General features: G+C 42.7%; 3 protein-coding genes across 3 annotated transcripts; 1 reads left to right on the forward strand and 2 right to left on the reverse strand.

Moving 5' to 3' along the window:
* The first annotated feature begins 2982 nt into the window (after nt 1–2982).
* LOC6032464 (transcription factor TFIIIB component B'' homolog) lies at nt 2983–7805 on the forward strand. Its single transcript, XM_001843005.2, has 5 exons — nt 2983–3579; nt 3638–4273; nt 4338–4489; nt 6181–6371; nt 6445–7805. The coding sequence occupies exons 1-5, from the start codon at nt 3258–3260 to the stop codon at nt 7628–7630; spliced, it is 2487 nt and encodes an 828-aa protein (XP_001843057.1). The 5' UTR covers nt 2983–3257; the 3' UTR covers nt 7631–7805.
* On the reverse strand, nt 7753–9803 carry LOC6032465 (glutathione S-transferase C-terminal domain-containing protein homolog). The gene is made up of 2 exons (XM_001843006.2): nt 8683–9803; nt 7753–8496 (listed from the first exon to the last, which is right to left on the reverse strand). Exons 1-2 carry the CDS (start codon nt 9776–9778, stop codon nt 7814–7816), a joined length of 1779 nt encoding a protein of 592 aa, XP_001843058.1. The 5' UTR covers nt 9779–9803; the 3' UTR covers nt 7753–7813.
* On the reverse strand, nt 9763–10471 carry LOC6032466 (protein JTB). Its single transcript, XM_001843007.2, has 2 exons — nt 10247–10471; nt 9763–10180 (listed from the first exon to the last, which is right to left on the reverse strand). The coding sequence occupies exons 1-2, from the start codon at nt 10300–10302 to the stop codon at nt 9784–9786; spliced, it is 453 nt and encodes a 150-aa protein (XP_001843059.1). The 5' UTR covers nt 10303–10471; the 3' UTR covers nt 9763–9783.
* Between the last annotated feature and the right edge of the window lie 5455 nt (nt 10472–15926).

Here is a 15926-nt window from a genome sequence, read left to right on the forward strand (position 1 = left end):
CCAAAAATTTGTATGGAACTTCGAATACTTGAAACATGAACAAAAACATCTGGATTTTTTCTTTTGAAAAGGTCCAATAAACCAAATTTTGAGTTTTTGCTTTTTGTGTGTTTTTTAATACCCCTGGCTCAATGCGGTTTCAAAAACACCCAAAAAGCAAAAACTGGAAATTTGGTTTATTGGACCTTTTAAAAAAAAACTCCAGAATGTTTTATTGGATTTTTTTTTTGCTTACTTTTTTGTTGTTCATGTTTCGATTATCCTAAACCCCATACAAACCATCGGATAATCCAGTGTTTCTCAACCGGTGAGGAATTCCCCCCTGGGGAGGAATTTGGCCATTCTAGGGGGGAATGAGGGTTCAATAGAAATTCAATGTCTTGAATCATTATTTGAATCATTCTTTGCAACTTTCAGTTTCTTTGATTAGTAATAACAACATTTGTTTTTTCCCAAAAAATAGTTATTAAAGTTTCAATTTCTGTGAATGTTGACATTTCTTGAAACAATAAAATGATTTTTTTTATATATTTCTGAGGTATTTGTATTTTTTGGACTCAAGCAGATTTTTTTGTGGCAGATATGCTGGTTTCTGTGAGCTTTTTGTACACCTTTTAACAAGAATGTTTTATTAAAGAATTGGTAGTAGACAAAAAGTTTTTCAAATATTATTTAAGTTTGTTTGAATTCTTTCCATTTTTAAGAGTAATCTGCCTTTTGCCGCAGATAATTATTAATTTTGTTTAATATTTGTACATATTTTATAATTGTATTTTTTATTGTAATTTAAACGAAAAGAAGCTCAGAATAGTGGCTTTTCATTTTTTTTAATTAAAATAAAACGTTTTCAAATACCTTCTATAGTTTTTTTTGTTATGAAAACTGTAATCTTTTTGCAAACCTAAAAAAAATAATTATGTTTGTGCATTGATACCAGTAAATTAAAAATAAGGGGGGGATGAAGTTCTTGCAAATCAGTCAAGGGGGAATGGATCGCAAAAGGTTGAGAAACACTGGGATAATCGAATAATCAAGCCTGGACTGTACTGAAGTTTTCCAAAAAAAAAAACAGTATTTTTAAACATTTTGAATTTTAGAACTTGAAATTTTATAATTTTAGAGTTTTAGAATTTAAGAGCGAGTTTTTCACCAATGTGTAACAGGTCGTATCTAGGTGCTCCGATTTGGATGAAACTTTCAGCGTTTGTTTGTCTATACATGAGATGAACTCATGCCAAATATGAGCCCTCTACGACAAAAGGAAGTGGGGTAAAACGGGCTTTGAAGTTTGGGGTTGAAAAACATAAAAAATCTTAAAATTGCTCGCATTTCCGTAAAACTTCATCAATTCCAACTTTCTTAGATGCATTCGAAAGGTCTTTTGACGCACTTCAAAATGTGCCATAGACATCCAGGATTGGTTTGACTTTTTCTCTTAGCTATTGCAAGCAGACATGCATTTGAACGAACTGTACTTGCACTTCCCGTTCTTATATGCACATCTAGGAGGCACAGAACATGGTGTTTTTACCACCTTACGAGAACGCGTGCCGAACTCTTAGCGACTCTTTGAAAAATTGTACATGTTTTTTTAAATGATCTACTATTCTTCACTTATATTTTGAGCTAGGCCAGTTCTTTTCACGAACTGGTGTAGCGCTGAAGCTCAATCTGAGATCTTCATCAAACAATAAAATATTAAATTAAAACTCACCTTAAACAACAATGAAATTGATAGATTTGCTAGTAAAGCGCACGATTGGTTGTTTCCTAATATGGAAATCCCACAGCACAGGTTCAAAAGGCCAAAGACTATGCAAAAAACGGGTTTCCATAAAAATGGTCCTCAAACATCCGAATTTCTTAACTTAGCTCACTTGGCAGCCATTCCAGATATTTTATAAATGTTCCACACACGGATAACTGATGAATTTTCCTCTGTACGGTTCAATTAAGCCTCATTTTCCACATTTTTTCACTGCACAAAATTGAAACCAGAAAAAAAATTACATTTGCACGTACAGTCAAAGTTCTGACACAGTGCCCGTGCGCGTACTTTGATTAAAAACACGGTGTTTTTAAGTCTTAGAAGAACAAGAGCAGCACCCGTGCCGTGCCGATGCACCTCTGATTGCAAGTTACAGTCAAAAATTGTTTTTTTTTAAACCTAAATATCTTTTTGCAACAGCCTCAAAACCCCATACTCCCTTAGATCAAAAGATAGGTAATTTCATGGACTATAAGCCTACGGTACTAACTTTTTGGCTAATCGCAGTTTTTCTCATAGTTTTTCGATTTTTCTAGAACAAACATTTTACAACGTTAGTTTTTGCCTTGTAGGCAAAGAAGACGGCACTTTTTGGTCTCAATTATGTCATATTCGGAATCCTCGGACTTTTTTTTTTTTGCAATTCTGCAAGTACGGGAATAGACCTAGTGTTCGGGAGCGAATGGTGTGAAAGTAACAAACGGTAGGAACTCATCAGGGCAGTATCGCGTCGCCTGCTATTTGTGCATTTTTTTGTTGTTTACATTTTTGTTGTTCATGTTTCGATTACCCTAAATCCCATACAAACCATCGGATAATCGTATAATCAAGCCTGGTTTGTACTGAAGTTTTCAAAAAAAAAGTATTTTTAAACATTTTGAATTTTAGAACTTGAAATTTTAGAATTTTTGAGTTTTAGAATTTAAGAATTCTAACAAACGTACCATTATTGTCAACATAAATGTTCATGTAATGTTCATGTTCTGAAAATGTTACGAGTACGTATGACCAGAGAGAAGGGAATAAAAATAAATAAATACTCTTTGGTATGACTATGTTTCGACAGATGTTGTCATCCCCTTGATCTACCTAATCAAATTTGATTCCTTTTGCGCTACCTATCGAATGAGTACCCGGTTGGTACACGATGTGAAACTAAATTTAAAAAAACCTGCGCATCTTCCCACCACCGTGTTTAAAACGTCAAATTCTGAAAGAACTTTCAGCAAAAAAACATGCTCCTTTCGTTTCGGTCGTGGTCGAAATCGGTGAAAATGGTTTTGAAAAAGATTGTTCAGTGAGTGTGGCCGGAGATTTTCGCAGTTTTAATTCGTGCATTTCCCTAAAATGTAATCCACTCGTCACCGCGTACCCCATTGATAGTGGCTTTTCTGTGTGAAATTCACTATCGCCCACACGTCGTTTCCAATCGCTCGCGGAAACTTTTTTTTCTCTTCTGATTTGTGGCAAATTTTGTGCAAGTGAAGCAATGGCTATGCGACGGCCACGCGTTAAGGTTGCGGCGAACCTGGCAATTCGCCGGCCCGCGAAACCAACATCCTCCGGGGCCGGTTCCGGAGATGTCAAGCCGGGGGATGCCGTGGCCGCCGTCAAGGTTGAGTCGGTAAAGCGTGAAAGTGCGGCGATTGCCGTGGCGGAGGCACCGGAGGCCGAGGTCACTCCGGAGGCCGTCGAGCCACCGACTGGGGATGTCGATTCCGGTGATGTTCCGACCAAGGCCGAGGTTTTGGGTTCGGTGGGGGAGGGGAAATCTGCGCAGGATGCGGACCAGTCGACTTTTAAATTTCCAAGTGAGTGATTTGGTGATGGATGATGCAATGGATGGGATTTAAACTGCTTTCGTTTCAGATCCTGTGGAGGAACCGCCCCGGATTATGACGCCAGCGCCAACGCCACAGTCTCCACTTGAGGTCAACACCGACGAGCCACACTCGCCGAAGAAGCTCGATTCCAAGTTTGCCTACATCAACGCCCTGAACAGCCCTCGGAAGCGCATCCGGACGGAATCGATGACCTCAAACAAATCGTACTCGGACGTGAGTCTCAAGTCCCGCAAGACCATCAAGCAGGAAGTGTCCCAGAAGGCTTCGGACGCCCGGAGAGACCTTCGCAAGCGGCTAAACAACATCCAGAACATCGACAAGCAATCGCTCACAATGTTTGACATGATTTACTACAACCCCGTGAAGAACCCGATGAAAAGCCCGGCCCTCAGCAAGAAAGGCTCGCTGGAGAACATTCCGAACACGGTCGGTCGGGAATCCCGAGGCGTCAGCAAATCTCGCTCTCCCACGCCGGCTCCGACCCGCCCCATTCCGGATCCGCCCAAGGCAACGATCCAAATGACGCCCCAGCTCAAGCTCGGTCCCAACGGTGAGATGATCCTCGACGAAACCAGCCTGGTCGTGGAGAACGAGCGCGAGCGGGAAATGCGCGACACGCTGGCCAAAACGGAGGTCGTCTACATGGACGAGTTCAGCGGAAGTGAGTCACTTGTAACTTTTCGGAAAGAAACCTCTTTTCTAACATTCTGTATAATTTCGCACAGATTCCGGCTATTACAGCAGATTTAAGCGGACCAAGGACTGGGCCCCAGAGGAGACGATTCGGTTCTACCGCTGTCTGCACACGATCGGGACCGACTTTTCCATGATGATTCAGCTGTTTCCGAACCGGAGTCGGAGAGATCTGAAGCTAAAGGTGAGGAATCGTGTTCAAACATTTTTGTGTGTTGGTTGATGAATACAATGCAATAAGTTACAGTTTTCTGCGTTGAGGGTTGAATACTAATTTCCAAGGGTCAACTTAATCCATGTTATGACTAATATCCATTATAATTAAGCTTAGTGACTTCTCACGCCGAAAATTGTTGTCATGAAACTTAGATTTGTTAAATTTGATTTAAAACGTCAAAATAAACGTTAATCAATTTGTTTTCCACACAGTTCACAAGCGATTGCAGTAGTTTTTTGCCTTCCTCGCCGCAAAGGCTATAAAATCACTCGAAAATGAAATTTTTATTTTACCTCCTAGACCCACCTTCACGTATACATATCGACTCAGAATCAAATTGAGCAAATGTCTGTTTGTGTAGGGATGTTTATCGAAAAATCACTCACTTATCTGTGGACCGGCTGGACGAATTTTGACCGTTTTGGGCTTGGGTCCCATAACTCACCACCTATATTTCAAAATGATTAGTTAAGTACTTTAAAAGTTCTGCTAAAAACGATTTAGACTCGAAAAGTTTGCAAAAAGGATGGTTTTTGGAAGAAATCCGGTTTTGAAAGGTATTTGAAAGACATTTCCAACGAGCGTAAAAGATTGCAGATTTGACAACTCTATCAAAAGTTATAATCCCTTAAGTGTTATTTACACACATCTGTTAGGGCGGATCTCAGAAATTGTGATGAATTTATCAGCCCAATGACAAATCAAATTTGAAAAGTTAGCTTCGTTATTTCTGATCACTTTTGTTGATTTGAATACAAAGAAAAGTGTAAAGACAGCATTTTATAACCTCCCGACATTGGCGTATTTACATTGTTTTGCTTTAATTTAAAGAATTCAATTCGACGCTGTTCTGGGAAAAACGCCTTTTAAATGTTTGGCCTTGAATTAACAAAAACAAGAGCACGCAATGTAAACAATAACAAACACGTTTCGTTTGGCTGACCATTCTGTGTATTGTTCGAAAGTCTGGTTGAATTTAGTTACTGGAGTCCCGAGTTATGATTACAAATATTCACGGTAGTTGAGCTCGTACTTGTGTCAAACGCGTTCTGACCTAAAATCCCTTTGCCCTTTGTCGCACTTACATCATTTTCATACTGTGTCAAGATAGCACGACAAAATTGAAACTTGTTTCGGATGAAAAGTGACAAAAATGCAAGGTGTATTTTCGGTTTATTGGATGTCGAATTTTGGGGATCTGTGAAGGTCAAAAGGCCATTGTGAGCTGCAGTTCGTGCGAGAAGTTAGCACGACAGTGACGAATTGCTAGATGAGGTTCAATATGGGTACATCTACCCTAAGTTTACGAGGCAGGTTGATTTGGCTCGATTTCGAGCCTGTTGGGGGCCAATCCTCTAACTGGATGCTGTCGGTGGACTGTATTTTTCGAGTTCCGGTGATGGAAACACTACTTTCTACCTGTTAAAATTCCGAATTTCTGATCGACTATTCACACTTGCGCGACGTGTCTCGTTCGCGTGCCGAAACGAAACGGAGTGAAAATTCGGTCTCTCTCCCGCTCCGGCGCGGCGCTTTTCTCGCTGTCACGTTGGCAGCGCCGTCGCTTGCAGGGCTGGAATCGCGCACACTGGGCGACTGGGCCAAATCAAAGCAAGCTTTTCTATTATCGTTTTTTTTTACTCACTTTTCCCTTACAGTTCAAAAAGGAGGAACGGCTCAACCTTATGTTGATCAACAAGGCGCTGCTCTACCCAAAGCAATTCAACATCGAGGAGCTGAAGCAACAGTTCGAAGAGGAGGACGAACAGCTCGAGCGCCAACGGGAACAGGAACGCCAGCAAAAGCTCGAAGCGGAGGAAAAACTGCTCCAGCAAAAGTTGGCCAAAAAGTAAGTATTGAGCTGTTGTTCTATTTTTGTTTGGTCGGGTTGTTGTTTACGTTATTGTTCTCTCCCCCCGCAGGATGCAGCTCAACCAAAACAAAAGCCGGAACCCGAAGAAGCGGGTGAGCAAATCGGCCCGCGTCATGCTGGACGGCGAGCAACTGGTCAAATCGGAACCCCTCATGAAGGAGCCGAAACCGCGCAAGAAACGTCGGAAGAAGGAAGTGGTTTCGGAGGCACGCGTTCCGGAGGAGCAGCAGCAGCAGCAGCAACAGGTGCAGGAACAGCGCGTTGATGATCCACCTGCGGCCGTTCAGGAACCGGTTTATGAGCAGAAACAGGTTGAGTTGTACCCGCAGAGCTTCCAGGCGAATGCGGAGCAGTACATTGTTGGGGAAGTCCAGGAAGATCACATGCTGGACATTGCGTCTATGGACATTTCGATTGTGGACGAGGAATCGCGTAGCGTGTACGAGATTAAAGCGGAACCGAACGTTCATCCGGTGTTGCCAAGGTACGAAACGCTGCGGGCCGACCAGTTCGCGAACGTTCCGAACGTGGTCACGATCCAGAATCTGGACGACCAGAGCCAAACGACGATGATCTACCAGGAGCCGACGGTGACGACTACGGCGGAACCCGTTGACCAAGGACTGGACTCGATCGAGGCCAAATACTACGGCGCGTGCGACGTCGTCTACTTCCCGATGCCGGTGGACGCTCCGGTAGCGCATCCGGTCAAGACTGAACCATCGTACTCGCGGCGAGCGCCGTCCCCCGCCTTGCAGTACGATCTGCATCCGGTGTTGGCACCCGCAGCTTACCGGGAACCAGAACCACCGGCGGCCGTTGAACCTGAAACGTACGAAGAATCGGAACCGGAAACATTCGACCATCAAGCTAGTCCATCGCCGCCACCGGAAGTGCCCTCCAAGGTGGAACAGGTTGAAAAGCAGGAGCAACTGCCCGCGCAGGAGGTGGAGGACACCCCAGAGGAAGACTATGGCGCGGTTGATGAAGGAGAAGTTGGAGAGAAACAGGAAGAGGAAGAGCCAGAGGAACCGCGCGGTCTCGGACCACTTGAGGACATTGACATCAACTCGCTGGTGCTGGTCGAGAGTCAGGACACGCAAAACCCGGGCCGAACCATCTACGAGATCTACGTGGCGGATCCGGACACGGGCAAGCTAAGCGAAAAGCCGCTGGACGTGCCGGACGATGTGATCGAGAACATTCGCTCCATCCTGGAAGTGGGCGAGGACTAAGTTGTCGTTTTGTTGTTTTGCCTTTCTCTGTTTTCTAATCTGTTAAGCATTAAGCAGTCCGCTGCCGGGAACTAGAATTAGGAAGCGTCATTCGGATGTTTCAAGCTGAATACTACGTAAGGTGTGTAAATAAGTGCTAGAGAAATAAACTTTTATTTATCAAATTAAAAAAAAACCCAAAAATCACTCTTCCAAAACTCCAACCAACACTCGGTTCTTGGGCGTACAATTCTCCGGTCGCAATCTCTTCACCACCACGCTGTAGCCAAACTCTTCCGCCCGCAACGCGCGATCCTTATCGATCACGTCCATGCAGAAGAAGCCCTGCTGCGACTTGGCCACGTTCGTCCGGCTACTCTCCAAGTCGTGCGTCTGATCGGCACAATGCGCAATGCAAAGATACTCCTTCAGCAGCAGTTCCGACCGCTGAAAGACCTCACTCCGCGGATACCGAATCCGGTCAAACTCGTACAGCTTCCCGTAGCAACAGGGACAACTGACGAACCGCGCCCGATGTTCGAAGCACTTTTCCAGCACAATGTCGGTGGCCACTCCGCACGCGTGCAGCGAAACTCCGACGTCAAAGCGGGCCGTGAAGTAGTCCAGATTGCACTGGAAGTACATGACGTTGGTGAGGCCGAGCCGGACAACGCGCTCCATGGCCAGCTGCTGGGATTCTTCCTTATTTTCCAGCAGATAGATCGTGCACTCCGGTAGCAGCTGGGCGAGCAGGATTCCGAGGTGGCCGGTACCGGAGCAAAAGTCCACGATGACGTCGCCGGGGGTGGCAAGGGCGATGACTTCGTTGGCCAAGCACTCCAGCTGGTGTTGCTTTTTGGCGAGACGTTTCGCGGGAAGTTTACCACCTGGAAAATAAATGAGAGTTTGCTGATTATAAAAAAAAAGTTTTAATGTAGGTCCAGACGGACTAAGCTAAGCTGTATCGGCATAATCAAAGTCTGATAATTTCCCATAATGTCGCTGTCAGCTAGAGAATATTGGTTAGACCACGAACACACACAACAGTAACTTCAGAGAAGCAGTATCCTTACCTTCCGGTTTCGCATCCACCGGGACCGCTCCCCAGTCGAACAGATTCTCCTCGCGATCGTTCGGCACACTGCCAATGTCGAGCTTGAGGCGCTCGACCTTCTCCAGGATGCCCAACACCTCCGACTGATTCGTGGTCAGGATCTTTTCGCCCAGCAAGTTCAGCTTCTTGGTGTCCGACTTGTAGAGGCTGAACGTGGCCGGAACGTCCACCGCGATGCCATCCAACGGCAGTGGCGTTACGGAGGGTTGAAATTGCTCACAAACCTGCAGCAACTCACCGTCGTCGTCTTTCTGGACGCGCTCGTACCAGGCGTTGAGGAGGGGGAGTTTGGTCGCTAGATTTGGGTGTTGGACTCGTTTGCGGATTAGATTCATACAGGCGAAGACAATCACGTCGGCGAGCGTTTTCTCGTAGCCTTCGGCAAATTTGTGATTCTCGTGAAAGTCAAAGCGGGAGTCGGCGCTGTCCAGCTGTTGGAACTCTTGGTTTGAGGACACTTTGACGTTCTTGACTTTGTTGATTAGTTTGTAAATGTTGTGGGCTTTCAGTGGTTGAGCCAGGTGGCTTTCCAGTTTTCCTATGTCTTCAGGGAGATCGGCGATTGTTGTATCTTCCAGTTGAAGGACGTCGCGAACACACTTTTCAATGTCGACTTCGCAGAACTTGGTCCACATGGAGATCTCGGCCGGGGCGAGAAGAGTGTTGCCCTTGAAGCCGAGAATCTGTTTCGGGTTGGTGAGGGGCGAGCATTCCAGGTGAGCTTTGGTGATACGTCTGCAGATGCCACACAGTCCGGACACGATAAGAGTGTTGTCCAGCAGGGTTGGAAGCTGGCAGTACTTGGCGGCCGGTGGCCAATGGCCAGTTTTGTGGAAGAGTGCGGGAAAATTGGTCAGCTTGACCGTGATAGAGTCGCGTCGCCGTTCCTCGACGATGGTTTTGCTCTGAACAAAACTAATCTGAAGATCGCGGCCAACTTCCGGCTGGCGCAGGTATTTACACACGACTAAGACTACATACGTTTCGATAGGAATCTCAAGTGTTCCGTCCTCCTCGCCACCGGAGGAGTAAAACTCCAGGTAAAGTTCGATCATTGTCGCTAACAGGTCCCCAGCTGGTTCTGGATCTTGAGCATAGCCCTCCGGTTGAGGGACTTTTGACGCAGGAACGAAATCGCCGTGGCCAAACAACCCACAATCGTCAAGCTTATCTGGAACGACCAAAAGCGTTTCTCGTCCAGCCAGGCCACCCGGTCACAACTCCGCGTCACAATCTCCCCGCTCAGGCACTTGAGTACTTCCTTGTTCTGGGTGTGGACACAAACGCCCTGCGACTTGCTGGCGATTTCGAACGCCGTGCACGGATGACAATCCTTGATCACCTCGTACGACTCCCGCACCCAGCAGGTGGAATTGTTTTCAATCACAAACTCTTGCTGCCGCCGCGTTCCGGCCTTCATCCATTTAGACTCGATGATCAGGACCACGATGGTCAATCTGCAAGAAGGGAAATTACGGTGAAATCCTCCAAACTCAAATTTCATCAGACCAAGCAAGTCTTACAGAATCAAACAACTAATTCCAAACACCATGCGCTTCTTGGACAGGTTTTCTATCATCGTGGTGCACTTTGCATCGGAATGGCCACCGGTGACAAACGAATCGGAATCACCGAAGCTCTTAAAACTATTTACCTCCGTAATTTGCACTGCGAACCATGAATCTGAATTTCACCTTTCAAAACAACAGAAACTGCGTGGATCTTCTTTCTGTCACTTCCGTCATCATGGCATGACTGCTGCCCGTGGTTTGTCAGGGGTGTCGAATCTAAGGAAGCCATGCATTTAAATAACTTTCTTCATTTTCAAAAAAAAAGTAAACTAAAAAATGCTTTTTAACATAAAATTAATAATAATGTTATTGCAATTAATTATCTAAAGTTAACCAATAAATTAGAATTATTTTTATTTAAGTCCATTCCTAATAAAATCCTGAAGAAAAACTTATCCAGTTTCAAATCATAGTTACGCCACGCAGGCAAAACCAGCAAAACGCACGACGCGACCTGATGGCGTGCACGCAGTAGGCTCACGCAGTGGCGGCGTCGTATTCTCTCCTTTCTCTACTCTCTCACTCTCATTCGCTCACCAAGCCATGAGAGTTCTCTCAAATTTTCCTCTCGCGCGCTCTGGTTTTGGGATGGAATTTTCAAAATGGCCGAGCCAAAAAGCTTGGGCTGGGGGTGGTTTTGACTCCGCAGTGGAAGACGGCCATTTTGTCATTGCGTTGAAGTCTCTTGCGCGACGAAGGCACGAAACTTGAAGAATACGCGTTAATAATTTCTTTTAAACATTAAAACAATGTTTTTGACGGTTCTTCCTTGGTTCTTTCTGTTTACTTCTTTTTTTGTAGTGGGCAATTCTCTACAATTGGGTACTAAAGCCCTATGTAAATTTTTATGTACAACGGTAAAAAACACGATTAAAAACCATTTCTGATCACTTTTTTCATTTTAATGCGATTTTTTTTTTTTGACAAGACATCATTTTTTCGATGGATCAACTATGGTCCCCTTGGAACGAGCTGTCAAGTAGGAGCTTTTCTGTCAAGAAGGACCGCGAGGTTAATTTTTCAAAATTGATTTAAAAATCCATTTTAAACTCTATGTGGTCGTACAAAGGGTCATTGTACTCACAAAAATAAGCTTTATCGCTGTAAACAATAATATCAGAAATCCAAGCTTCATTTTAGGACCCAATTGGCAGGTGGTTGTTTGAAATACAAAATGTGCCATAGTGGTTTGTGGTTTCCGTATGGCTTGTCCCCTTAATGATCAATTGCGATTAAGTTAAGACTTATATTCTCGATTTCATTGGTATGTTTTCAAACGAGCACTGAGGGTGGGGCAAAAAAATGCTTAAAAGCAATAGTTTTAAAATCTGAATTAAAAAAGAATTTTAAAAAGCATTAGGCCATTGCAAAAAAAAATCTATGTCTTTGTGGCCCCTAATTTTTTTTTTACTTTTTTAATAGCCTTTTCAATAGTTTATTGGACCTTTAAAAAACTCTAGATATATTTTTTAAATTTGTCTAGCTCTATGAAAATTTATTTAAAAACGCTTTGTATTGTAGAACAGATATTTTTGTGTTGCAAACTTAGCTTTTTTTGTGAAAAATCAGATTATTTTTTCTTATAGGGTATTTTAACCATTAGTGGACCCCCTAGTAGAGCCGAAGCACATTTTTCACAAATTTTCAATCTTTTAAACACTTTTTCATAACCCTTTGTACAAACAATGAAAACTGAAGTCTTTTGAACAATTTTGACTATTTGTTTCATCATTTTATTTGTTTCTGAGCAGAAAAATAGTCATATGAAAAAAAGCTTTTTTGCCTGTTATGGGACCCCTTTTCCTATAGTGGACCCGGGTCTATAATCCGATTGTGGACCCGTTTCAACTAGAGAGCCTGGAGTTCCAGGCTCTCTAGTTTCCACTATAGGCAAACTGTTATTTTTATACCAAATTTAACCGATATTTGATGTTTTGATGTATGGTGTAGGTCTAATGATAGATTTAATGAACAAAAGATGGATTTTGCTCACTTTTCATCATAAACAAATATGTTTTGTTAACAAATTTGGCATTAAACAACAAAAATACCTAACAGACATTTAAAAACATTTATTTCCGAACAAGATTAGAGAAAACGTTTAAAAAATCACTGTAAACATAAAAATAATAAAAATGTAATTTTGATGCACATTTTTTTTCATATTAATTACATAAATGGTTGACCGAAACTAAACAATAGATTTGTTTACAGTTGCTGATAAAACCACGCATGTTTATTTAAAAAAAATTGTTCTTGATTTATTAATATAAAATATAATTTCAAACTGCAATTATGATGTTTCAGTTAAGATTAATTGATTATAGTTTTGATTTGATATGATATAATTTTTTACGGCTTCAGCATTTTTCTTGGCATTTTTGGTACTTTTAACATGAAACAGCTATATTTATAACCACAATTGAAAAATTGCGTTTAGGTTGATAACAACAAGCATTTATTGTATGTTTAAGAGAAACATTTGCTTAAATACACAGTTTTCTTCATTTTTGAAGGTTTAATTAACAGGGGTCCACTTTTGGAAAAGTTTGGATTTTCGTTGTATTATATTGGACCCCCCTAATTTTTGCTTAAAAAATGAGCAGTTCTTCGCTTTATTTTAGTAAAGTTCCTTAAACTAACATTATTTCGACTTGCTGAAGTTAAATAATCAGTCAAAAAATGATTGGATAGTTAATTCAATCATAAAATATAAAAGCAGTTTTGTTGTGAAAATGCTAGTGGCCATGGCTGATTTCAGATGCCGAACTCAAAACACTTATTGACGTAGACTTACGTCTTTGTCGAAGGTACTGGGGTGTCATTCCAAAAAACCCGGGCCGAAGGCCCTGGATTACTGCGTCATCCGTCAAATGCTTATATCTTCCTTCCCTCTAATCGAATCGACACGATTTATGTTCCATTCGATTCGAAAATTATTCAGCAATTTGCTTTAAAACTTTCATTGTTGGCAAAATAGTTTAATTATTGAAACAATTGAATCTTTTAAAATGTTTTCAAAATGCACAGATTATGCAAGCAAAATGAGCGCTTCCCAATCACGGACGGGAATGTCAAGTACCTATTTTGAGGGGAAAATCATCCGAGCAACGCGACCGAGTGTCGGTCGCGAAAAAGGAGGGGAAGTAGCGGGCCGAAAGGCTATATAAGAACGCGCGCCAGAGCCCATTCTATCATTCACGTCTCAGACGTCGGACCGGCAGCAGCAGCAGGAAAGCTCAGCCCAGAGCAGCAGCAGCAGGAGAGAGGGACCAGAACTGGAAAAGATTCGCGCATCGCCTTCTCGTCGTCACCGTCAGCCAGTTGCCTCTCGATGGCCGGACCGTTTGGATCTTTCGTGGTAGGGGGTGAGGATTTCCCAACTCTTCAGAGTTGCCTCACCCCCCGTCCCTCGTCCCACCCGGAGCTGCCTTCTCGCCGAACAGTTGCCTCTCGTGGGTCAAACCGTGGTTGTGAAACAATCAGGAAGGGGGTGAAGACTTCCCAACTCTTCGGAGTTGCCTCACTCCTCGTCCCTCGTCCCACCCGGGACGAGGCATCAACGCGATGAGGCGCGCGCCTGCTGCCTTCCGCTGAAGAGCCTCTCGTGGGTCAAGCCGTGGTTGTGAAACAACAACTAGCTCGTCGCATTCGCGGCGAGCGCTTCTGAAAGAATTGCGTCGTGTCCAATTCCAAACTGTTGAAAGAGTTGCCTAACTCCCCGTCTCTCGTCCCACCCGTGATGAGTCGGTGAAATGCCTTTCAGGAACTAGTGTTGGTCTTCGGGGGTGACGGATTGCACAGCTTTCTGAACCCCTCTCTCCACCACATTATGCTACCAAATTTTCATTCGGTTCGCGAAATAATCGTTTTTCGTTTTTCTCTCCTCCATTCAATGTTTCCATGTTTAAATAAGGCTTTCTAGTCAAAGATTTACCAACACATTCAAAGTATGGTTACATGACAGTTGAGTTGACTGGAGTGTTAAGTTTCTGTTTAGTTAGGGGGGTCCATCTCCCATTTACGATCTTATTCCGTTAATGTATTTCAAGTATCTAGCTAATTCTTCAAAATTAAGATATGGAAAACCCTGTGTCCACATCTCAAAACTTTACGTAGTCTACGCCATTCCGGTTATGTCTGTGACATAACTACTTTGACTTTTTTGGTGAAAAAGACAATTCAATGTCAGCCAACATTGATTTAAATGATGCTGAACATGCCAAATAAAAGATTTGTAGGCAATAACACGCTTCAAATTGTGATTTTATTGATTTTTTCATCCAAACCCCTTCAGAGGGTCCATTATAGGGAAGGGGTCCACTAATGGATAACGTACCCTATACAGAATTCAAATCTGATTTATAAGTAAGGTGGGTCTCGTGGCGCAGGGGTAGCGGCTTCGGCTGCCGATCCCGATGATGCTATGAGACGCGGGTTCGATTCCCGCCTTATCCACTGAGCTTCTATCGGATGGTGAAGTAAAACGTCGGTCCCGGTTTCTCCTGTCTCGTCAGAGGCGCTGGAGCAGAAATCCCACGTTAGAGGAAGGCCATGCCCCGGGGGGCGTAGTGCCAATAGTTTCGTTCGTTTTTTCGTGGGATTCTCACTAACATTTTTAATTTGTAAATGGATTTTACCCGTGAAAGTCTATAATTTGAAAATAAATCGAAATGAAAGTGAAGATAGAAAAAGATCTTTGCTGTGTAAAATTTAATTTTAAATCAATTTTAATTAACATAAGAAATATAATGTTTAAAGTTACTGTCATCAGGGGTGACATTGGGTTTGGGGGAGAGATTGGGTCTTTCAAAAGTGCTGAAATTTGTATGACCCAATCTCAACGGCAGACCCAATGTCACCCTTGATGACGGTACCGTAATATGGGGTGAATTGGGACTACAGTCTGAATAGGGACAGTAGTTTTTAGAGCACTTAAAGCTTTAAAATTTAGAAATGGATGTACACATTTTGTTGGCCTGAGTCTGTTCTAACCGAAACCAACCAGAAAAATCAAAATGTTGTGCTCCAACATGGTTAAAACTGCTGTCCCAATTCGCCCCATGTGTCCCGATTGACCCCAGTTTACGGTACCTTATAAAAAACATAAACTATGTATTTTTTGCGCTTTTTTTCAAATAAAATCTTGCAATTATATTTTCAAGAAATACTACTTTAACTATATAAAATGAATCGAAATTTAAATAAGTTCATGCCATTAATACACATTTTAACGAACCACATACGTTTTGAGCATATTTGATTACCAACAAATCCTTTCATAAATGATGATACTTCAAAAGACCTAATATACTTTGCTAGTAAATTGATAAGAAAATGCATGATAAATCACAAAATTCTAAATAAATTTGGATTTATGCAAACACAACTTTTCCATCCATAAATCACTTGGCATTTCGAGAAAAAAGGAATACAACGGAGGGGGCAAGGAGCTGAAAATCTTAAATTTAAAGGCGATGCCTCTGTACTCTTTTATGTTAACTAGATATAAAAACCAGCAAGCTTAGTACAAGAGAGCACAGAGGCACCGGGTTTACTATCCTTAAATGCATCTCTTCAGGAAACTTTTTTTTTGTTCTTTAAGATTTAACCAAAATAAATATTTCAAAAA

This window comes from Culex quinquefasciatus, chromosome 2 (genome assembly GCF_015732765.1).
Source record: "Culex quinquefasciatus strain JHB chromosome 2, VPISU_Cqui_1.0_pri_paternal, whole genome shotgun sequence".
Lineage (NCBI taxonomy): Eukaryota > Metazoa > Arthropoda > Insecta > Diptera > Culicidae > Culex > Culex quinquefasciatus.